We start from the raw sequence: 25,183 nt of genomic DNA, 5'->3' as shown, positions 1-25,183 counted from the left end.
ATGGCCTTCCACAGCTCCAATTTGACAAGGTAAATCTCTCAGGCTGAATCATTTCCACTGCTCGTCATTAACAGTCTCTTCTCCTTTGTCTCTAATGCGGAGAGCCGTCTCACTTCAGGGTGTTCACTAATAACGCTCCGTCTTCTTTTGGCTCGCACTGCCTATCTATTTTTATCTTCATTGAGGGAAAAAAGGAAACATCTCCTATAGTTATTTGCAGAGCGCAACCTTCTGATGATTCAGTGGCATTGCGGGTGTAATAAGATATTTAGCTCAGCGTAGATTAAAGAAGCTGGGCATTTTTCAGGGTTGAGATAAAAGTGCATCCTAATCTGGCCCACACACACACACACACACATACATGCAGCCTGTAAAGCTCTACTGGTGGGCATTTCAACAAGAGGAGGGAAAAAAACGCTCTTAAAGGAATAGTTCACCCAAAAATGAAAATCTACTCACCCTCATGCCAGTTGAAACACAGGTGAAGTTTGTTCATATAACACACAGGGAGGTTGCCAGCACAACTCCGTAGCAGCCTTCTCCAAAACAACTGAAGTCAGTGGGGACCAGTTCTTCAGAGTTCCAAAAAGACCTATATTTACACCATAATTTAGTGCAAATCTTAACTACAGCTGATTGATTTGTAACAAATCATGGTGTATAGGTCTTTCTAGTCACAGTGTGATTGTTTGGCTGTTTTTGTTTTGGAACTCTAAAGAACCGGTCCCCATTGACTGCAGTTGTTTTGGAGAAGGCTGCTACGAAGTTGTGCTGGCAACCTCCCTGTGTGTTATATGGACTAACAAATTTCACCTGTGTTTCATTTGGCATGAGGGTGAGTAGATGATGACAGAATTTTCATTTTTGGGTGAACTATTCCTTTAAGCCTTAAATTTATGGCTTCCGTTCTTTAGCCCTTCAGTGCTTAATTGTGTTTCCGTTAAGTGTGTCTGGGCTGACCTCTGGAAATAGCCTGTGTGTATGTGTGTGTGTGTGTGTGTAGGCCTGCAGTATCACCAATAATCCTTTGTAGTGTGATGAAAGGCACAAAAACACACACATGTAGGCTATACACGCATTTATCGTTCAAAGCTTCGTCCTGGGACTTTCTAAAACGATCAACTAACTGATTAAAGAGTTTCATTCATATGGCTGAGTGCTTTGTGTCGAGCAGCAATCCAGTTTGGGTAATTAAGACAAACGAGCGCACAGAAGTCACGCCAGGAGTGCTGGCTCGCTCTCGGCATTCTAGGGGGGCACCTAAGGGACGTCATCATACGGGTGGCGCTGGAGACGAAACCTGCTTTCAATACTTGATCTAGAATACGTCTGTGACAGCAAGTCCTGTCACAGACGCAAAATGCTGATGGATGACAGGGGCTGAAGTGGATGACATGCCATTACCTAATTCATTTGACTGATTGATTACATGGCTGGAAAATGAAGATGTCATATGTCATATTTTTTTTGTGCTGCGGATGTTTCATCTGTCAGTTCAGCTCTTAACTTCTAATTTACTCGGGCTTTCAAACTGTGATAACACCACATATGAGTCTATGAATATGTCAGGCATTTTCATGTTCCATTGAGAATACAGTGGCAACCACAACTCCGCCACTGCATTATGGTACCATTGATCTCAACAGGACGTACAGTACAGACATTTAGATGTTACTTTATGCATGGTGTGGCAGCAGCGCATGCCAATGTGGAGGACAGTAAAAAAAATATAGAAAGCTGATGTGAAGTCAGCTGTCAGGCTCTCCAGATCAATCCGTCTTCAGATGGTTTTCATCCCAGTACTCACATTGACAACTGACCCTTGTGGATTTCTTTGTCTACTATGCAAAGGACTTGATGCAGCAGTTTTCCCCCCTTGGTCTGTAGCTGCATCAGCCTGAATCTGAGGACAAAATGCAAATTGAAAAGCCCCATAATCATTTTGCGCCAAAGGAACCTACCTCAGGCCATTGTTGTTTTTTAATCCCTTCTTTTCCCCTCCACTCCTCCCTATTCAAATATTATGTACGGTGGTTATATTATATACCGAGAAATGCAACATAAGGTTATTGTGCAATATGAGCAGGGGTGTAGTGGAGCGTAAAACCCGCCCGATCTCAGTTTACTCACCTTTTTTATTTGTGGGATAGAGTTTACCCAGGCCTTTTAATGCTGGCATAAATCTTTATGAGGGAAATTCATAGTAGATCATTGGTAGCATCACACTGATGTAAGTTATATGAGGATAGGGTCTTTTTATTTACCACTACATTGCTGAATATGAGCACCTGGCTTAAATAACTGTGAGTCTGTAGGGGTTTGAGGGGTTTGAGGGGTTCGGGGCTCAGCTTCCCTCAGCATCCCCTCATCATTGATGTATTGTTGCATCAGGCTGGACTGTACATGGATTGGCATGGAAGACAGACAGCCAGCCTCGGGGGCTCTGGGGATGCTCCCTTAACGTGAAGGGCATAATGTTAGTGCCCAATGCCTCCTCTGAAGGGACCTTGCTGAGTAAGCCATTAGTCATTCCTCTGACAGCACCACACACACACACACACACACACACCCAACCTTGCAACCAACGCGAATATGAAATAGAAGCTCATGGCTACTGTAGGTTTCACCCTCACTACCACCACCCCACCTCATTCTGCTCAACCAGAGAGCAGGCATAACTCAGGACACACAACCAAGCCAAGGGAAGAGAGAGAGTCAGTGGTGACTGCTGTGTTGACACATGTACCAGTGTGTAAGATCACCTGCGGATAGCTGCATGGCTATTCATATCGTTTATCATCCGCAGTCTCTCAGATTTAACAGTGTTGTGCAGACATACAGACATGACTTGAGCAGAGCAGAAACCTACAGATACATACAGTAAGCTTACCACCATCTTTACTGGAGGAAATGGTAAATTACTTCATCCCAGTTTATTCATGTATTTGTGTATAAGTGAATAGTTTGAAAGGCCTGTAGTGAATCCTGTCCTCAGCATAAAGAGTCACATGATGGCTGATTGGCGTTTTAGTTAAACATTTCTCTGAGGCAGAGCTGCTCTGGAGGCAGAAATAATCTGATTGGTTGAGTTAAAATGGAGTGGGCGGAGCCAAAGAACCACAGTTACTTTGGCTGAGTAACATTAGACTGACTGAAGCCCAGTGAAAAAGGCAAGAGGTAAGAGAGGAGGAAGCTAATATTATGAAGCCTAGCGCTCTGCTGCTAACTGAAAAAAAAAATGCAGTCTAGCCATACTAAGTTATCCAGGTTAGCTAGTTAGCCTAGCTGACCTTCCAAGTTCAAACTAGCCATACTAGCCTATAGCTATCTAGGTAAGCTAGTTAGCTGCTGACCTTCCAAAAACATGAAACCATGGTCATGAAGTAATGAAGAAAGTCATTGTCATTTATATTTTTTCATTTATATTTTGACCAGAGTTCCTTCTTTGTCATTCAAGTTTGCCAGTTAGCTAACTTGTACTCCAAAAAACTGTGGTTCTTTGGCCCCGCCCACTGAGGTTTAACTCAACCAATGAAATTATTTCTGCCTCCAGAGCAGCTCTGCGTCTGGAAAATGTCTGTACAGCTAAAGCACAATCTGCTGCATGATGGACTATGTGGGATCTGCACTGATGTCTATGATACACTAAACAACAATATGGTCTTGTAGAGAGGCACAATGATTCCTTTCTCCGTCCTGAGAGATTGCTGGGTTTTCTTTTCCTTATCGCAGTAATAACTTGCGTGGGTTATCATCATCATTTTCATTTGTCAAACTGATCATTCCACCTCCATGTGATGCCATTGGCTGTGTCTACGCACTTGGCATTTAGCATGCCAGTGATTTGTAATCCTCTTCATCCTTATTGGGGGCAGGGTGGGAATGCAGAGCCAATACATTTTTGAAAGAGTGGCTTGCGCTTGTTCTTTCTCTCTTCCCTTGTTCTCAGGATGACCGTAGAGATCAACTGAAAAGTGGTGTGATGTTTTATTGATTCAGACAGAAAGTGAAGAAACTGAAAGTGATGTAGATGAATGACTGAATGCTGACCTTCTCCATCTCTCCTGAACAGAAAGCAGCCATGGCGTCTGGCGATGTCGGCGTGCCCCTCTGTCTGTATGGCTCTGCTGTCTCTCCTGCTTGCTCCGGCACTTGGACGTAAGTTACCCACAGTGCAATGCACAATGCATTCAGTGTCACCATACCTGTATGAATGCCACCATTGCTGCGAATCTGTTTGCCATATAAACACTGACAAATAGAACTGGTGTTAGTGTCAAAACCCCCGCATGTTGACTGTTCCAGTGAGGTCATTCGCTTTATCAAAACTCACAAAGCAAAAGCCAAAAATAGCTGTGCTGCTCTGCTTTGCGAGATTAAATCAGATTAAATCTCCCCCTTCTGATAATCACGACGACAAGCCCGTTCTCTACTGCAACACCACATCTAGAGTATGAGCATGCAGCGCAGTGCATGCACGCTAACTCAGGGAAAACATGTGCACACACAAGAGGAAGCAAACAGTGTTTTAGATAGGTGCGCTGCTTTTTGAAATTCACCACACAAAGTCACAGCGCACGTGCATCTACATGTGATGCCTTAATTGCGGTTCATCTCTCGCTCGTTGCACTAATGACTGGCTCTTTGCGCGTATTGCCACAGCAGGCAGTAACTTTAACAACTTGAAGGCCGCATGCACAGTCAGATAAGTGTTTACTGTGTAGTAAATCCGGGAGTATAAATACCGTCTCACTACCGTATCTCATTTCTCAGCAGTTATGCGGGATCTGAGAAAGGCTTCCAGATGTGCGGTGTTCACACAGCTCGCTCTAAATGAGCTGACTCAGGTTATTGACTGGGGAGCCCCTCCGGCCGTCCTTTCATGACTTCCAGATCCCTGTTTCACGGAGTTTGCTTTTCTCCTTCAGAGTGGGGAAAGAGGGACGCTGCGGTATAGCGACACAAGGAGAGCGCCCTCTACTGACCAACTCAGCCATTCTTTCCCAATGCCCCAAATACCTAAGTGACGGTGCAGCTTTATTTTTGAATTCCTTGGAAACTGCTACATGTATACTTAATATTGAGCAGTGTGTTCCATTGAAACATTGAGTGATTACACATTCTATCAGATAAGCTTTTCTGAAGTCACATATAATTTATGTTAGCTGAATTCTTTGATGGCACTGGAAAAACTAGGCCAGTCTTTTGTCTTATAAATTTACAAGACAGAAAAACACACCAAAATAAAATTAGATTGTTCAATCAACTGAGAAATATGGATGATGAAAAGCCGAAAGAAAATGGCGATGTGATGTATTGCCGGTTGCGGTCTCCACCAAAGGAGACTTCCATCTTGATAAATCACTCACGTATAAATAAAAAGGAAAGCGGCTCACCTGCCAGATGCACCCTCTAACATCTTTCTGAAGACATTAGAAATATGGCCTTGACTTTCTGACTCGGCAGTCATGCGAGAGTAGCCGCCGCATTTATCAACATTATATTTCCATCTCTTATGACATATTTGGATCACAGGGGGTGTCTGCGGGTTCTGCATCGTAAATCCTAAACACCGTGTTGATATTAGTCTGTGTTTGTGCTTTTGAAGTATGTGACATATTAGCGTAGTTGTAAGAGAAACTCGCATTGTGATGCTAATCAGCTCTGGCATTCGAGACCTTGCTTTTTCCCTTGTATCTGTCCTCTGGAGGACTTCAGCTGAATGAAACTGAATGGTAATGTATTGCATTTGTCAAATTCCGCAACGAACATGCATAATAAAATATTTTTTTTTGCTTGTTTTGCTTTATCAGAGCTAGATCTCAACAGATTGGATGGCGATACTGTCTGCCCACCAATGAGAAATGGACAAGATGACCTTCCAGGTGAAATGTGCTTCATTGATACTCTTACCTTGGGGAATAATGAGCTGTAGTGGGGGTGTATTCTAACGAAACTAAGAACAGCAGCTGAAGCAGTGGTAAAACCTACTAGCCCCGGTCTTGAAAATCCCTAAAAAGAGAAAATAGATTATCTCAAAGAAGGTGGTGACTTTAATTAGTTGAACAGGGTGGGCTGCCTAATGCCTCAAGACACCTTTAGGTTTCAAATGAGGCAAATAAAATGTTCCGCTTGAGCCTGACAGAATTTTAGTTGGAACAATTCGAACTCAGCAAGATTGTAATTGCTCACCACTGCCGTCTTTGAAACCATTCACTCCCTCAAAGCAGCTGCACATGTTCGACTCTGTGGTTGTGGGATGTGAGGCATGTTCCAGAAGAAAACTAATTAATTTCAGGTGGGATTCGTGATTATTTTGTGCCTGTGTTTTCTTTCATCATAATAGCTGCCAAAATGTCCACTGAACGGCCCACTGTGCTTTTTTTTTCTGCAGTCCAAAGATCCACTTTTGAGATAGTGTGACCATGAATAATTCACTGGGCAAAAACACATGACATGAATGTGATTCCAGCCAACAAGAACAAAAACAACATAATAATCCTTGTTATGTGTTATCATAAATAAAAATTACATTAATGATGCTAATAATAGTGCTAATGCTAATTATGGTAATAATGACACTAAGAATGCTAATGCTAGTACTTGCATCCACAGCACTGTATCAATATCTCAAAGTATGCTTTATAATTATATTATTAGTACTAGTAGTAGTAGTTGTAGTAGTAGTAGTATCGGTATTGTTGTTTTTGTAGATATATTTAAGTAGAATCTTATTATTTTTGTTTATGATTATTTTATTACATAATATTAACCCTAATAATCATTATCACCATCATCATGTACATCATACATGTTCTCTCCCCCGTTTAGGTTTTGATCTGATCACCCAGTTCCAGCTGGATGTGATCCCTCTGAAAGGCGTGAGGAAGGTGGAGGGCTCCACTCCCCTCCAGGTGGCGTACCGGCTCGACAGGGAGGCCAACTTCCAAATTCCAACCAGGTAAGTACAGTAAGGACGGCAAAAAAAAAAAAAGACACACCAACGTTGGAAAGGAATGGTCTCTGATGCAGGTGTTACATTATTACAGGTCCCACACAGGTGTTATTGCATGGCCAGCAGCATATAATTGGGAGAGAGAAACATGCCTGAGCCTATGTGGCATCTCTTGGAGACAAGGGCGGGGTAAAGGGATTGTGTGTGTGTGTGTGTGTGTGTGTGTGTGGGTTGGGTGGGGGGTGGGAGGGGCACGTGCATGTAGACCCCACTTGAAGCCATTTTTATATCTCCGGGAAATGCAAAAAGACATATGTCATCATGCGCTCCCTCTTGATGATTTATCCTCTCTTGTATGGATTCATTAAAAGGTTTAGCATGAAAAAAGACTTCAATAGCTTCCTCCTGTGAGGCGTTTCCATACCTTTTTTTCCCCCCACATGAATTGTGCAGCAAATAAAAGGTTAGCGTGAGCGACTGCAGGATCAAAATAGAGGCGTTGCACTGCATTTACCATGAGTGCGAGGCAGCCACGCCGTTGATTTCAAACAATGGGACGCAGGAGGGAGTGTGCAGGTTAACAGCATTAGCACTTTATATAACCGAAGACATCTCGTGGTGTTTCCCAGTGGGCCTGGTCTGGTCTGTTGTGTCTAATCCTTTTCCAGCAGGCCCGTTTTCTCAGAAGCCGTTATGCAACTCGCTGCTGGCACCCTGCGCCGCGCCACTCGGGGCCTGTCACACCGAATGTAAATACATGTTTATTTCCCCGGGAGTCCGGTGGCGCGAACTGTGCTTTGAAGTCTCGTCGTCGCCAGAAGGCTTTAGCCACAGTCCGTCTCTCTTTCTACTTAAAACGCCTGAACAGGAGAGTTTGTCACCTCAGGCAAAGACACAGAGTGGTCTTCATTTGTTTTATTGGGTTACAGGAAACTCCTTTTTTATTGCCGCACCTTGATGATTTACAAGATGGTAAAAAAAAAAAAAAAAAGGCAGTCTGCAGCGCCCATCTATGAATGCGCCACCTATGGAGAATCTGGCTTGTTAAGAACACAGGGAGCACTAGACTGTGGACAAGCCTGTGTTAAGCAGGACTGGAAGCAGTAATTGAACCATTGATTGGAGCGCCGGGGCAGCCTCTTTCACAGTGTCTGATCTGTAACATAATAGCATGTTTTAAAAGCAGTCTTCGCTTCTTTGAAGTGCTTAACCCTGTTTTATTTGGATTTGAATCTAAAAGTGACTCATGGTGAGGCTTTGACCGTTAAAAGCGCTATTTTTTATTCATGTCTCATGCTCGGTTTGATCATAGTTGTGGAGAGCCGTGTTTATGTTGTGATCATGCAATCGCTTTGACATAAACCTTTTTTTGAGAATATAACCAGGCTAGGAGCTGTGTTTGAGCTGTTCCTGTCAGTGTCATGTCAAAGTATCTTTAAAGTCACAATGAGACTGCATTTTGAGAGCTTCTTGCTTCCTTAATGTGATGTATTTCCTGTTAAAACAAGATGTTGGGGTGGGACATAACGTGGGGAGGGATCATTCAAAAGTGTAAACCAATGGGAGATCAGTTAGGGAGAGAAATGCAGTCTTATTTGATGGGAGGGGCGGGAGTGTTCAAAAATCTGTGTGCTTTATTGGTTGGAATTTTTATGTAACCTCCTGGTACACGATGATGTCACCACTATTTTCTGTTTTCCAGGAAGATAAAAAAATACAAGAAAACATGTTTTTGTCTTTTTTTTGGCATAAATTGTGAAATAGGCCTATGGTATGAAAGTTTAAATGAGGTAAAAAGGCAGAAAAAAAATCATTTCAGTGTGACTTTAAGTATCTAACAACATGACTGAGTTTGATGAACTTGAACACACTGCCAACAGTCACCTGTCTTAAATGCCCTTGGTTCCTTACCTGATTTTAACCCTTCCCAACCCTTTTCTCCCTTCATGAATTCCCCTCTCAGGCTGAACTTTCCCCGTGGCTTCCCTGACGAGTACTCCTTCATGGTGACCTTCCGCATGATCAAGAACACGGTCAACAAGGTGTGGAACGTTTGGCAAATCGTGGACGAAGACGGCCGCAAACAAGCCGGCATGAGGCTGAACGGGGACCAGCAGGCTCTGGAGTACTTCCTGATGGGCGCCGACGGCAACCTGCAGACCGTCACCTTCCCCGGCCTGTCCGTGCTCTTCAACACCAAGTGGCACAAGGTGATGATCGGCGTGGAGCGCGACCAGGTCACCCTGTACGTGGACTGCCAGCCCGTGGACCAGAAGCCCATCAAGGGCAAAGGCCCCATCAACACGGAGGGAGACACTCTCATCGGCAGACTGGACACGGACGCCGATGCCTCTGTAGTGGTGAGCGGGGACGGAGAATGTCCTGTTGTATTTAATCACCAACTCTGCTTACAAGCCGTATCGGTGAAGTGGTGCTCTCTGCGAACAAACAGGGTTTCAGGTTTATATGTGTGCTGAGCTCTGCTATAATTCTCGAGTGCTGCTGCCACAGCAAAGCTGCTCAGTTGGGTTCCACCGGAATAAAAGAAAACCTTAATCCCTGCAGAAAATCGCAGTGGTGGAAAATCAAGCTTTTACTCACACAGCCCACAGAGGGCATTGATTTAAAACTATAAAAATGACTGCGCCGTGACCAAGCATTCGCAGATTCTTGCTCAAACGTTACAAATCCGAAATGGAAATGAATTCCATTGTGTTGCTCTCTTTTCAGTTTGAACTCCAGTGGATGTTGATTCACTGCGACCCAAAGAGAGCCCAGAGAGAGAGCTGCAACGAGCTGCCTGCCACTGAGGTACAGTAACAAGGACTTGGATCTGCTCAGCATCTGCTCCGGTCTGACAGTGTGGTTTTATTCAGGTTGATAGGGCTTCCAGCAAGTTTCCTCTGCATCTGCATTTACTGAGAGGAAACAGTGCAGAAATGCTAAGATGGAGTGTAACAAATATTCTGCCAAGCACTCTCACACATACAGTAGCACCCAGGGGCTGCAGTTCATCCAAAACAAATTTGGCAAGTTGGCCCATTTTAGAGACATTAATTGTCAGACAACAGATTGGAGTTTTAGGTGTACAAACACTTATGGGAGGTAGAGCTGCTCTGGAAGCAGAAATAATCGGATTCATTGAATTAAACCTCAATGGGTGGAGCCAAAGAACCACAGTTTTTTGGAGCGCAAGTTAAAGGGATAGTTCGGTATTTTGAACCCTGGGCCCAAATAACATGTTTTCCGTTATAAACCCCATTAGTAGAAACAATAACTTCGCTAGCAGCCTGCTCCGCCTGTCCGGTAACACCGGGCGGCCTCCTCCCACTCTACTGCAATAGAAACCAAGGGGCATACGCGACTTTGAAATCTATGATAAATGTTGTTTTGCAAAACACAACGCTCACAGTATAATCATACCGGTGTCAGTATGTTATCTTGAAAAAAAAAAAAAAAAAAACAAGCTTATTGTCAATAGTTGTGTTCTATTTGGATAGGAACTATTTTTTCACAAGGACGCACTACCTTCTAAGCTGGTGTAAGCCACGAGAGCCAGAAGAATCCAAAAATAACTGTTGACAGAAAGCTTGGTTTTTTAAATAGGCTAGACTAGCTATATAGCTATAACCAGTTTATCTAGATAGCTATAGGCTAGTATGGCTAGTTTGAACTTGGAAGGTCAGCTAGGCTAACTAGCTCACATAGATAACTTAGTGTGGCTAGACTGCATTTTTTCAGTTAGTGGCAGAGCGCTAGCCTTCATAATATTAGCTTCCTCCTCTCTTACCTCTTGTCTTTTTCACTGGGCTTCAGTCTAACATTACTTAGCTAGAAAAACTGTGGTTCTTTGTTTCCACTCATTGAGGTTAACTCAACAGATGAGATTATTTCTGCCTCCAGAGCAGCTCTGCCTCCCAGAAATGTTTGTAGAACTAAAACTCCAATCTGCTGACATCTCCATCTGTAAAGTCGTCCATGCTGTGAATTCTAGAGATAGCGTTTTTATCTAATCACTTCGGCCATGATGCAAATGTTCCTATCCACTTAAGAAAGGAGTATTTCCTGGCCTGGTGCGCTCTATTAGATTTAAGGCTAACATTTCTGCTTCAAGCTGTATCTTTTCAGGCCTAGCCGACACTGAGAGCGCACATGGGGTTTGTTGGTACTGTGGGCTCTGTATTGAAATGACAGCATGATATGCTCACTGCTATGATTTTGAACAGGTGCGCTTCTGCTGACACTTTGGGTGAGGGTGGTGACTATTTTCACTAACGCTACATTTATCTTATTTCTCTTGCTTCTTCAGATGTATGCCAATGCTGAGGTATTTATTTTTCTACTCCCTTTTTTTTTCTTTGTGTTTTTGAGCCAATAATCTACTCCAATGCTTTGTTGCCTAATTATCTCATTGCTTTGTTCTATATCTCATGTGTGGTGGTGTTTTCGTTTGTTTGTTTGTTTGTTTGTTTGTTCGTTTGCTGTTTCAGGGTTGTATGGGTAAATCATTCATATGTTTCTACACCAATTAACAGTGCAACCAGGGATAACTTCAGAACATAAAGCATGCAGAGAAATAGAGAATCCAAGTGAAATGGCCCAAATTAGAAGCAGACAAATGCCTCCAGGCATTTTCTCAAGAACTTACTACTTATTGCTGCCTACAGTCTCCAGTGCTGAAAATAGACTAAGTTCATGGGTATTTTTATATCACATACATATAAAGATAACATTAAAATTCAGCAATCGCCCGGTTTGGAGGCCATACAAGCCACATGTTCTGTCCTTTTAGTCTGCTTTCAGAGCATAATCTTATTAATTACCAGACTGCTATTTTATTTGATATGAAATATCTCATGATTCCAGCTAAATGGTAGGATGAGGCAAAGCCTAAGTGATGCTTTGAGGTGTAAATGTGCCCGGCTTTCATTAATATAATGCTTAGGCTAGTAGAATCACTATCATCTTTTAAATCGCTTCTTAAAACGTAATTTTATAGACTTGCTTTTACTGTATGCGATGTCGTTTGTCCAATCATGTTTAATATTATATTGTTTTTACCCTCTGTTCCTGTCCTCCTGTGGTGCCTTCTTGTGTTTACATGTTTTAATGTATTTTATGAGGATGTTGTTTGCTTTTATTTAATTGTTAGTGCTATCTAAACTAAGTTTTAAAAAAGTGTTATTGAAAAAAATATTATTATTATCATTATACCACTAATATCAGAGTGGTCTTCTGTGGTACTCTGTGTCTCATGTGCTGACTGGTTGTCTCCTCTCTCAGCCGGAGAAACCAATCCAAGGCCCCCCAGGAACCCCTGGCCCAGAGGGCCCCCGAGGGCCCCAGGGAGAGGACGGCAGAGATGGCAGAGATGTAAGTATTTCCCCCTCTATAATGGACACAGTAGTTACTGATTTCGACTCTACTTTGATTGTCTAAATCAAAGAATATGCTGTCTTCGTTTCTACTTTCTTTGACTTGGTTGCTTTATTCTTCCCTCCAGGGTCTTCCAGGTTCTCCTGGCAGTCCAGGCTCAGCCGTAAGTATTAAATGCTGAATGATGTAGCTGCAATACACTCACATAATTCAATTTCATCGTGGGGTGTCTATGCATCATTCTCCATTTGTCCGCTCATTCTTTTGTTTGTCCGTTTGTCACACAATATCTAGCAGAATTTTGATTAAATTTGGGGGTAATGACGCACATCAACACTGTGTTTGAGAATTGGCCAAAGGGGGACGCAGTTATCAGTGGTTAAAATTGAAAATTATAACCGCTCATATATCCCACTCCGCAAGTTTGAATGACATAAAATTTGGTGCACATATCCAGCTGTTCTTGTACAGCATATTGGATTTTCCACCACTTTGGGTTTCTTGAAAATCAGTTTTCTGATTTGAAATGTTTGTTACGCATTTGAAACATCATTTTCACATTTGTATAACATGATAGTGATTGGCCCAGAGGGTGATTGCATCATTTGTAGGGGGTCGACCCTCTTCATTCACTGTCGCTGTAGCCTCGTCCAGCCCATTTGTTATCTACATAGCCGTACACGAGCTCGGGTTGTTGTTGATCTAAATAACTACAAGAACGGCCCACCTTTCATTGATTAAATGTTGACTGTCGCTGCCTCGGTGTATCTTAGCAACAGTGCGGGGCGATGCAGGAAGAAGATAAAGCTGTTTTTCTCTTGTTGTGTCTGTTTCCTAGGGCAGCAAAGGGGATCAGGGCGAGATCGGTCTTCCTGGACAGAGAGGCCTGCCTGGCCTTCCAGGAGCTGCTGTAGGGAACATCACCTCCTCCACTAGCTGACACACACTGTTTAGAATCTGTGCCCATAGTGTGTGCCTGTATGTGTGCATGCGTGCATGTGTCCTTGTACCTTATGAGGTCCAAATGTCCTCACAGGGATAGAAACATGAGAAAAACCTCCAAAGTGGGGACATTTTGCCGGTCCTCACTTCTGCAAGGAGCTAGATTAGGATTAGGATTTGGGTTAAGGGTTAAGATTATAATTAGGATCATGTTTAGGTAAGGGTTAAGGTTACTTTAAGTGAGGTTACTATTTTGCACCATTAGGGGTTGATTTGGATTAGGTTTAGGTCAGGTTAAGGGTTACAAATAGGCATTTAGTGGTGAGGGTAAGGGGTGAGAGAATGAATGTAGTCAATGAACCTTGTCATAAATATAGCAAGACAAATGTGTGTGTGTGTGTGTGTGTGTGTGTGTGTGTGTGTGTGTGTGTGTGTGTGTGTGTGTGTGTTGAGTGTTTGGCAAAAGGTTACAACAGTTGTGTAATTTGCTGTTACTTTTCTATAGGGATCCTCCGGCCCAATGGGTCCCAGAGGGCCTGTAGGGGAGAGAGTGAGTAGCCATTTAGACCACTTCAAAGCCCTCCAGTTGCAGCAACTGTCATATTTTCTGACCAGAGACCATCTTAACTGATTTTGATTACGTTTTCTTATCTGATCACAGGGACTTCCTGGCTTTCCTGGACCACCAGGTGCTCCTGTAAGTGCACAAATCTCTGTTATCATAGCTGCATGCATGGATACACAGCTAATTTTCCATGTCATAATAAGGACTAACCTGGCATGTGCTGATTTTTACACTCTCAGAGTTAAATTAACACTGACAATTTTGCTGTGTAAAAAGATTGAATCATGGCAAACCAATGGTTATGCTTAGCTACACTGTTTGATACTATAGTCTGTATTCATTTTGGAAATATTACGTTCTCAGTATTCATATCTTGATCTCTCTCTCACTTCACAGGGCCCAGCGTCTGAAGGACCGGCTGTATGTGTTTGCTATAATTGTGGTTTTCTGTTCTACTCTGAAACCTGGTTCAAATGAGCTCATACATGGGTTACAAGTGAATGTGCTGTGCCAACTGGTGTGTGTCTGTGTCTGACAGGGACCGCCAGGGAAAGCAGGAATCCCAGGAGACGAGGGAAACATCGGGCCTGAGGTCAGAGTTCAAATTTAAGATACAAGTTATAGAGGGAAAATATCATATTGTGAAAATGTTGTGCACATGTGGATTAACGTTTAAGTTGGCCACCTCCTGCACATTGTCGTCCATCAAATACTTGCTGGGTTGTTTCACTACCCTGAAACTGTAGTGTTTAAGTTCATGTTTCATGTTTTTTGATAATGTTCCCTGTGATTCTGGCAGGGTCCTGCGGGTCCCAGAGGAGGACTCGGCCTCCCAGGGCTTCCTGGCCCTCCTGGACCACCAGGGCCTGCGGTAAGGAGAGGATTCAACCTTCTGTGTTGAAATGTAGCAATTTAGTGTTCATTTTCCATGTTGTTTGTACTAGGGTTTGACCAATATGGGTTTTTGAAGGCAGATACCGATATCAATGTTTTTGGGATTGAAGCTGTTGATAGATGATATTTTGTACTGACATCCAATTTCTTTGAATTTGACCATTTACATCCAAAAATTCCAAGTATTCAGTGTTTAACCAGAATTTAGTTCCTGGAACTGTGGAAAAAGCCTCTGAAGCAGCATTTAGAGAATGGGACACTAAAACTCTCCATTCATACTTGTGTGGAATCTGATAAAAAATAGTGTCGTTTTGATCAATTCTACAATAAATATGTAATCAAACAAACTGCATCATATCAGAGGTGGACGACACTGATTGGTCGATATTGGCTTTTGCATAAAAGGCCAATCTCGACCCCATATATTGGCAAACTGCTATATAGGTCTAACCCTAATTTGTACTATGTGGGATGCAGCCTCCATACACTATTTTGTCTATTATGTCACTTCTATTCGGACACCTGGATGTCTTCTCCAGCTCAGATCTCTGTGTGAAATCCTGAGTGTGTGACTGTGTTGCATGCCGCAGTATGTTTTCACACTGCCTTGCCCTCCACACTGGGACTCTCTGCTCTAGTGGATTTATGCGGACATCTAAACCCCCGCGGCCGTTTTAGATGTCACTCTGCTGTGTTTTAGGGGCCGCCTGGTGCCAACACTGAGGGAAGTGGGGAAGCTGTGAGTGTGTTTTACCGTCTTTCACAGTGCCAAATGTTTCCTGAATGCATGACAATTGGATTTGGCGGCAGTGATTCGCTCCGCAAAATTGAGACACGGAAGTTTAGAAGCTCTGCAGCGGCCATGCCTGTTGAGGATCTGACTGACTGACTGTCTGTCTGTGCCTTCTATTATTTCTGTCCTGTCTGTATGTGTGTGCAGTGTCCTGCTGCCTGTCCTGCTGGACCACGGGGACACACTGGGCTACAAGGGATGAAGGTGAGGAATTTAAATAAAGGACACTCTGAGATAGGATTTGACATATATGGAAGGTCACTGCTGATACCAATACTTTTAGACTGAAGTTGACCATAGCCGATCTGACCATTTTCATCCCCAAAATCTCCCAGATTTAAAGCTTTCAATTTGTCCATTTTCATGCCAAAAAAAATAGTATTCAGTGTTTCCTCCAGAATTGTATTCTTGTCAGGGTGCCAAAGCCTCTGAAACAGCTTTTAGACCATCATGGGACACTAAAACTCTCCACTGAAACCCAGAATAATGAAGAGTTAGCCCCACCTATTCAATGATAGAGGAAACTTTGGGATACATTAGACCTTTAAATGAAGAATTAGGCTACATAACTTTATTGAACAATTAAATGCATAAATAAAAGGGTCAAAGAAAGCAATAAAATTTCAGTGCAGGTTTGTAGACTTTCTATGTAGATATCATGGAAGAACCTCTATCATATTCGAGGTGGACGACACTGACTGGTTGATATCCGATATTTAATAAAAGGCCAATATCAACCCCATATATACAGTATGTAAACCAATACATCTGTCTAATCCTAGTAACCAGCATCAGGTTCTAGAGCATCTTTGTTCTCTGCTCCTTATGCCATTATGCAATTAGTGCCTCCTACAACAGCATCAATGCCGTAAAACAAATGTGTAAGTCGATTGCTTTGCTGCCCTCAGGGACACAAAGGCCTGGCTGGTGAGCCCGGCAAACCCGGAGACGCCGGAGATAAGGTATGTGAGACTGTTAAAACACAGGAAAAATACATCACCTCATCCACAAAAGGAAGTATCATCTCATTAACCTTCCTTTTCATTGAGATTTGACTGTGTATTCACAATTGAATACAAAACGGCTTCCAGCTGTGTGGAAAGCAGTTGGCACCGGGAACAGCTTGTCTGCTGTTAAATTTTGTTGCAGCATATAAAGAGCGTAATGTGATTATTTCTGTGTTTGTTGCTTAATGAATGTGTTCCGGTTTGTTTATGTGCAGGGAGACGCTGGACTGCAAGGTGCGCAGGGTCCCCCGGGACGCATGGGAGATGATGTAAGCCATGCCTCTTTTTCCACATTCATAATCACAGTATGGGCTTACAGTAGAAGACAAAGATATGAAGAAGATATGATATCAGAAACCTCCTCTTGTTTCGTTTTAGGGGCAAAGAGGGCCTATTGGATTCCCTGGATCCACAGGAGAGAAGGGAGACAAAGTAAGTTTAAACTGAAGCTCCTTCATATTGTAATTATTATTATTATTATTATTTTTTTAATCATACCTGTATGCAGTGTCCGAAATTACCTTTTTCTCTCACCTGCCAAGGCCTGGTAAACAGAAAAACCTTCCAAGAATCATTTTTATTGGCCAACATAATTAATATTAGAGGTGTGACCAAGTCAACTCGAGTCCCAAGTCAGTCTCAAGTCTTGAGGCACAAGTCTCAAGTCAAGTCCCAAGTCTACATGTAGAACACCAAGTCAAGTCAAGTCCATGTCATTAATGTCATGTCCCAAGTCTAAATGTAGATTACCAAGTCAAGTCAAGTCCATGTCATTAATGTCAAGTCTCAAGTCTAAATGTAGAACAGCAAGTCAAGTCAGAACAAATCAAGAGTCCAGTATCAATTTAATATCTCAAAGAAAACTAAATATCTAGGACTTTTCAATGCAATATGGTTTTAATAGGATAAAAACTTGGTAAGAGCATCATGAGTTTGATTTCTATAATCAGTTTCAACTTCAATAAATTCAATCATTCCATACAAATTCAGAAAACTTTTAAATTTAGTCGTCTGCTGGAACAAATCTCATCACTTTCAATCTAAGTAATTTACACAAACACAAGATCTCAAGTCAAGACTTCAAGTCATCAAAGCACAAGTCAAAGTCAAGTCCCAAGTCACCAGAACCCAAGTCAAGTCTCAAGCAATTCACATCACTGACACAATGTATCAAGTTTAGAATTCATCATGAAGTTGCAACAGAACTCAATATAACCGAGGCATTCAAATGTTTTCATCCTTATTGAATTATACGCCCAAGACAAATTTGACTGGCATTTGGCGGCTGGTAATCTCAGACTCTGCCTGTAAACGTATAACAACACTTCTCCATAACAATAATGATGATAAAGACAGACTGACAGTGAATGTAGCGTTGCGTTTGTGGATAAATACCATCGGCTGTGTTCTCTTCCTAGGGTCCTCCCGGTTTCAACGGCATCCCTGGACCCACCGGCCCGCCCGGAGCTCCCGTAAGCAATCTTAATTTGATCAGCTCGATATCCTCTGCCCTTTGCAATTTACTGTACGAGGGGAAAAAAGGGCAGGATGTTATTCATAACGAACTCTCCCGGGCCGAGGATTGTTTTTCCACGACCGCCGGGGCCCGATGATGTAATTTTGATGCGCTGTGATTTCCTCCGTCAGGGCGTGGAGGGCATCCGAGGACGCCAGGGATTGGAGGGGCCCAAGGGTGAAGAGGTGAGTTCTGCGCTTATATTCCTATACGATTTGAAAGACCCTTTCCGTTCCGTTTCAAATCGATGGTTTGACGTGGTCCCGTTGTTTCCGTCAGGGAGCTGTGGGGCCTCAAGGAGAGCAGGGTCCTGCGGGAGAAAAAGGAGACACTGTAAGTAAACTGATAGGATCAATTGGATTGGACTGATTGATTCAGCGGCTTTGTAAACAAGATTCTAATGCTGATTTACAGGGAAAATGTGTATAAAATGATGCACAAGACATCTAGATTTTTCACTTTTCACTACTTAAGGGGAAATTTAAGGGGAAACTCGGGGTGCGAGGGGTTAGTATTGAGTGTGATTGTGCGGTGTGACATTACAGGGAGAGGCTGGCAAAGACGGCCTGGATGGAGCTGCCGGGGCTGACGGTGCCAAGGTGAGTTCAGGCTCCACCTGACACCACACCGCACCACACACACTCTGTCCTACAGCCAGTGAAGAGTGTCAACAAGCGTGTGTGTGTGTCCGCTGGTCACATCTTCTGATATGACATTTGATATGACAGTAACAGCCTGTCGTCATTTGTCCCGCTGACATTTAGTGTCTAACATAATGTAGGCTATAGAACACTGTGACACTCATTATTCATCATTAGCGTTCGACTGATATAGGCTTTCGAAGGCCGATAAGATGTGATATTTTTGTGTTGAAGCTGCCTATATTTTGTACCAATATTCAATATCTTTAAATTTTTCCAATTTCATGCCAAAGAATTACAAGTATTCAGAGTTTCCCCCCAGAGTTTTATTCTTGTCAGGGTGGAAAAGCCTCTGAAACAGCACCTTTAAATAAAGATTTAAAAAAATACTAAACAATAAAATGAATGAATACAATAAGCAAAGAAATTCAAATGTCATGTCAGGTTTTTCTGTAGCTGTGGTCAGGGAGGAACCTCCATCATATCAGCAGTAAACAACATAATATAATGTTATGGCCCGGTGTACATATACATATATATATATGTCAGCAAAACCAATATATCAGTCTAACCCTATTAATCATTCCACATGATTTTATGCTGCATAAACTCTTCATCTCAACAGGGAGAGCCTGGTGTTCCTGGGACAGTCGGTGTCAGGGGGATCGTGGGTATTCCAGTGAGTCCAACTTTATTTTTAGCCACTCACCTTTGTGCTTCTGACTTGAAGAATATAATAGACAGTTCACCATTGCCCTGAATTCTATGCCATACTTTTACTGCAAAGCATGCAGAAGCGAGGGAAACCAACAGAGCAGAACCCGTCTCTTTGAAGCCACACAGCAGTTAATAAAACATTTAGAGGCAAACAATCAACAGGCAGGAAAATCCAATACCAAAAACCACAGCCAGCTTTGCCTGCAAGGTTATGCAGGTTAGAGGCTACAGGTGTGGCTTGGATTGTAGAGCTGACTGGAGAAACATTATCTCACAGTTTCCTTTTTCCTTTCATTTTTCCACAAAAGAGAATTTCTAGGTGAAATATTATATATAAACCTGCCACCACTGATATAACCTGTACACATTAGGAAGCTTCTTTCATAGTAACGCCTTTCTATGTCACAGCAGAAAGATGAATTGTTATCTCCACCAGTGAAGTTGGAGGGAGGTTATGTTTTCACACGCTTGTTTTCTTGTTTGTTAGAAAGATTTCTCAAAAAATAACACGTATTTGGATGAAATTTGGTGGACAGATAGTCCTTGGCCCAAAGATCAGCTGATTAGATTTCGGTGAAGATCTGGATCTGGGATTTCCGTCATGAGACAATTATCGTTTTTTTAACCATAACTATTATGTTGCGTTCGTGTGCTGGTGGGAAAGTCCGACATTCGGAACACCGTTGCTTTCACATGCTATTTTGTGGGGAAATCAAACCCCCGGAAGACAAACAAAAAGTAAACATGAACAAGTGGAGAATAGTTGAGCGTTGGCAGAGATTTATGCTCTACCAAGTTCTTTCTACTTGTTCATGCAGCTGTTTTTTTGTACAGATATTGGAAATGAACATACAGTACAGTAAGTCTGATGCTGCCTCATTGACCTGTTTGCTTTGTGAATTAAGAATCGCCCCACTCCGCACAAAAAATAAGCAATGCTATCCAAGAATGAGGTGTGTGTGTGCAGAGGAGTAATACATGAATTGATTTTCTGTTTTCTTTTTGCATGATGCATCGTGTTGTTGTTTTGTTCCCAGGGGCTGCCAGGGAAGCAGGGATTAGCTGGGCCTGCTGGTGCAAAGGTAATTGGAATTGTCCTCAGTTTAATGACGCATGTCCACATAGTAGAGCCGGGACTTTATTATTTGCCGCGCCGCTTGACTTCATTAGGTTTCATTCTTGGCGAGCGGACTGTGTTTGAGTGTGCAGAAATAAGCATACGTTTTAGAATGAGGAAAATGACTCATTGATCTTTCTGCTGGGGATTTTAGGGGGATACTGGCGCTGAGGGAGCCATCGGGCCGGTCGGACTTCCTGGGAAAACTGTGAGAATCCTCCACCATGCCATCTGTCCCGCTCTTCCTATATTCATCTGTTAGACTAGGATAGTATTGTGATGAGTCGTCTCTTTTTCTATAGGGTGAGACCGGACCAGCCGGGGAAGATGGGAAACCAGGAGACAAGGGAGCCACTGTGAGTTTGTCTTTACTTTCCAGTATAGATTATTCTATTATTTCTAGTATCAAGTGTATACATTATTACCCTTTATTACAGAGATTTAAGCTATATCTGTATGACTGATGTATATATCTACCATGCATTTCCAGGGTGAAACAGGGAAGCAGGGACCAGTGGGACCTGCAGGTGCTCCGGGTATCGAGGTGAGAAACTGCTACTTCCATAAGGTCTCACATGCTGTGTATAGCATGTGATAATGTTATAAATCAAATCAAATCATACACATAGACATTTTATACAACAGTGTAACCCAAAGTCGTAAAGGGACACAGGAAAAGGAGAAGTAACACTTAAAAAGCATAAAAAGTATAAATATATGTTAAAAGTATATAAATGCTGGATAATGTAAAAACTTCAAAAAATGTCAATCTAAATTGATTGAAAATGTAATAAAACCTGTTAATGTGATTACATATGACTTCATAAGGGCTGTAACATATTTTTGAGTTATGATGTAATAATAATATTGGCTAATAATACGATGAGGGTAGGAATAAAAGAATGTAATAACTTGATTTGTAACATTATCGGTCAGTGTCAGTATTGCATCATCAGTTAAAAATATGTTACACCCCTTATGAAGTCATTGAATTAAAGTCAATGTGATGTAATTTATTACAAGTTTTATTACATTTTTGACCTATTGAGGGGGATATTTTAGTATATGTTGATAAGTTATTCCATTATCATCTGCTACATGCTGTATCTAATATAGAGCAGCTGTGACAGTGTGTTTTTTGTTGGATTTGCAGGGTGACAAAGGAGACAAAGGAGACACCGGTGCCAAAGGACTGAAGGGTCATACTGGACACAAAGGCGATCAGGTGAGACAAATCTGACTTTTATGTGTATTACTTTGAATATTATGGTGTAATAAAACATATGACGTCTTTTCTTCTGTCTGTCCAGGGACCTATAGGGCCAGTGGGACCAAAGGGAAGTGAGGTGAGAAAACCATTGTCATCTGCATACATGATATTTGTACTGCATCATCTGCATATTGCTTATTTTAACCATGACAATAGTCCTTCTACACGCTCATCATCTTACTTCTGTGAACAGGGAGACCCAGGCCAGACAGGAGATCAGGGGGTTAAGGGAGACCAGGTATGTGTTACACTTTATAATATGTTATTACAGACCAAACTTACTGTTCATATCACACTTCTGTCGTGACGGGTCTGAAAGAACTTCTCTTTGCTCTGTCTGTGTGTTGCAGGGCCCTCCTGGCATTCCTGGAATCAAAGGAGAGGTATTGGGAAAATATTAAACTACAATAACCTAATATCTGCACTGCAACTTCTATCCTTCTGTTTCAACACTGTTGCTTGATGAAACCCTCATGCGTCCAGTTGAAACAACAAGGGAAGTAGCTGACCAGGAAGAGAAAGGAAATGGATAAAAAATGATGGTGACAGTGTCAGAGTTTTCCACATGACAACACAAGTCTGAAGTTGTATGGAGATTAGCGATCTATGATCATTGGTTGTTATATTTTGTTAGTTATACTGGACTTTTTATTATATATACGTATATACACAACATAGGCTCTGCCTGATATTAGATAATATAGAATATCACGATATTTTGTGAATATCGCAATATTTTCCACGGTACTGAGCATCACCATGTGCTGCTGCACCATGTGCTGCTTTGATCACATTCATTATGCTAACTTTTTTTTAAACCTATAATCTACTAGTGGTAGGATAGTAAAAAAAACAAAAATAATCATAGTTGAAGTGAAAAAAAAATCATTTTATTTCAAGTGGGTTCCCTTACACAATCAGCCTGTTTTCTGGAAATAGCAGGAAACACCAAATTACACCAAATGGCAAATTGTCTCCTCCAATGTTTGAATAGTAAGATCAGATTTCAATAAGGCGATAATATCGCATATCGTGATATTTTGGCGGGACAGCATCTCGATAGAAAATTTTGGATAGCACCCAAACCTAACACAACACAAGCAAGATAACATGCTAGGAATGGCTCTTTTCCCCGGCTTTTTATTCACTACCCCAACTTCCCCAAACATCTAGTCATGCGCTGCACCAAAAGGCAAGCACGGCAAATCATGTCCCATCTGGAAGACGCATTACACTGTAGCCCTGCTGCTGTCAGAGTGTGACCATTATGTTTCATTGTCTCACCTTAAGGCTGGAGAGAAGGGCCAGAGAGGCTCTACAGGAGCGGACGGCAGACCGGGCCAGCCAGGCCACGAGGGTTTGACTGGACCAATGGGAGCTCGCGGCTTGGAGGGAGAGCGAGGCATCCCTGGAGCACCAGGTCCCAGAGGTCTACCTGTAAGTGTTACCGTTACCATTACAGATGCAGCAGTCCCACTTTTTACCACATTGTGGTTAAAAAAAACTTCATCATGGTGTGGTGAGAGTCATAAATCTTCACACCTTAGCTGTGATTTTAATGTACCATAATCATTTTGATATGACATCACGTGACAGGAGAATGAACTTCTGGGTTCATTGTTTAGTTATGTACATAAATAGCTAAATCTTTTTATGAACACAACACATATATAATAAAGCATACTGTTGCTAAAGCTTCTGTATGTAGTATGCTATAAATTATTTTTGCTAACGCTTCAGCTGGTAATATTAGCTAGAAACAACTAGCCTAACGTTAATGTATTCTCCATAGAAGAGACAAAGGCAGCTGGTCAGCTAGGGAGCCAGAGAGCTGAGATCACATTCAATTAAACTGATAATGAATTTGATATTTATGTCATCAACACAAATGCACTGTGGGACTGCACACAATCTGGACTTGTTTCTATGAGGCTTACTGCATTGTGGCTCCTTTTTTGGAGAGAAGTTATTTATAATTTTTCCTTTCACTTTTAAGCCAAAATGATTCAGTTTTTGGTGTTATACATGTAGTTCCACTGGCTGCTTCTACTAATGCAGGATAGATACATGATGGATGATTTCTACAATGGCTTCCGTTGTAGAAATCTATAGTCTTGGCTGGAACTGCCAAGAATCACTTTACATTGTTCATTCATTATCTCACAGGGTCCCAAGGTGGTTGATGCCAAGCTTCGTGAAATGTGCTCAGCCATTGTTGAAGGTAGAAGATGTTTACTTTTGATTCCACCTTATCTTTGCCTCTCACATTAGACAAAGGGTAAAGCAACACTATGTTATCATGAATAAAATGCTCTTTCTGTTTGATCCTGATGTTGTTCCCTGCCTCTCTAGAACAATTAGCAGAGTTTAAGGAGCAGCTTCTGAAGAAGCCGGCAGCCATCGGCGCCCCCGGCACCGCCGGACCGGCGGGACCTCCCGGCCCACCCGGACCGGCCGGAGCGGCGGGGGCGGCCGGAGCTCAGGGGCCGATGGGTGTCAAAGGCCACCCGGGCTTCTTTGGACTTCCAGGCGTACCGGGCAAGAAAGGTCAGAATCTGTCTTCCACCACTCAACACTCAACTCCAACAACATGTGCAGGTGTCAGCAGTCTTCAGAAGCCTTAAAGTGATTTGCAAACAATATTTTGTGGGGTACATTAAATATGATAGATAAACTGTAGTGCTGTGATGTCCTTCATGTTTCTGGAGAGCGTCCAAAGCTGATACAGTGGATGTAGTGGCAGCATACACTTTTTAATGAAGCCTTTAGAGAAAACAACTGTCACGTCTTTGCCTTCACACTGACACGACACACTGAAAGAAGTTCTGCAGAGCGTTCCATAACATTATACAATCCATGATTCACCAAACGAGGCTGAATCAGAGCGCGGCCATTACGCTTTCTAATTACATCCCCATAGCTCTGAAAACAATAGGCTGCTCCAGCTCTCTCCTCAGCGTGAACTTGTGTGTGTGTGTGTGTGTGTGCGGCTCTGTTCTGCAGGCGACACTGGAGACAAGGGAGATAAGGGAGACAAGGGAGAGGACGGCGTGGGGATCAAAGGAAGCCCAGGCGAGCCCGGCGCACCAGGTAACACAAGACTCTTCCCATAGTTAGACTCCTTGTGTAAAAATCATACTTATTTGCCCTTTAATCATATTTACCATATTTTGTATCTCCTCCTTAGGTGCACCAGGCCTCCCTGGCGTCGGGAAGGACGGCAGAGACGGAGAGCGGGGCGAGACGGGAAGTCCCGGCGTCCCGGGATCGTCCGGCCCGAGGGGGGCCACAGGGGCCCCCGGCCTTTGCGACCCCTCGACTTGTATAGGCCGAGTTCCGCCTCTCTATCTGGTCAGCGGAAAGAAGTCCGCCAGCTACAAGAACCCATGA

General features: G+C 42.6%; 1 protein-coding gene across 1 annotated transcript; it reads left to right on the top strand.

Moving 5' to 3' along the window:
- col9a1c (collagen, type IX, alpha 1c) lies at window positions 1-25,183 on the top strand. The gene is made up of 38 exons (XM_071913381.2): window positions 1-29; window positions 4,073-4,158; window positions 5,814-5,885; window positions 6,832-6,961; window positions 8,919-9,315; window positions 9,686-9,766; window positions 11,265-11,282; window positions 12,239-12,328; window positions 12,459-12,494; window positions 13,170-13,241; window positions 13,779-13,823; window positions 13,935-13,970; window positions 14,235-14,258; window positions 14,377-14,430; window positions 14,638-14,709; window positions 15,433-15,471; window positions 15,673-15,729; window positions 16,434-16,487; window positions 16,748-16,801; window positions 16,911-16,964; window positions 17,951-18,004; window positions 18,180-18,233; window positions 18,328-18,381; window positions 18,594-18,647; window positions 19,315-19,368; window positions 20,444-20,488; window positions 20,678-20,731; window positions 20,826-20,879; window positions 21,014-21,067; window positions 21,677-21,748; window positions 21,834-21,869; window positions 21,987-22,031; window positions 22,144-22,176; window positions 23,084-23,230; window positions 23,960-24,014; window positions 24,146-24,340; window positions 24,797-24,883; window positions 24,981-25,183. The coding sequence occupies exons 1-38, from the start codon at window positions 1-3 to the stop codon at window positions 25,181-25,183; spliced, it is 2,850 nt and encodes a 949-aa protein (XP_071769482.2).

This window comes from Centroberyx gerrardi, chromosome 19 (assembly GCF_048128805.1).
Source record: "Centroberyx gerrardi isolate f3 chromosome 19, fCenGer3.hap1.cur.20231027, whole genome shotgun sequence".
NCBI classification, from domain to species: domain Eukaryota; kingdom Metazoa; phylum Chordata; class Actinopteri; order Beryciformes; family Berycidae; genus Centroberyx; species Centroberyx gerrardi.
This window is presented reverse-complemented; position numbering and strand designations above follow the sequence as displayed.

What these genes read in the sequence shown, in the direction of transcription:
- col9a1c (XM_071913381.2), top strand. Translation starts at nt 1, where the DNA reads ATGGCCTTCCACAGCTCCAATTTGACAAG. An exon ending in CAGGAGAGAAGGGAGACAAA is followed by an intron (nt 16,965 to 17,950) that starts GTAAGTTTAAAC and finishes TTCTCTTCCTAG; the next exon opens with GGTCCTCCCGGTTTCAACGG. An exon ending in CAGGTCCCAGAGGTCTACCT is followed by an intron (nt 23,231 to 23,959) that starts GTAAGTGTTACC and finishes ATTATCTCACAG; the next exon opens with GGTCCCAAGGTGGTTGATGC.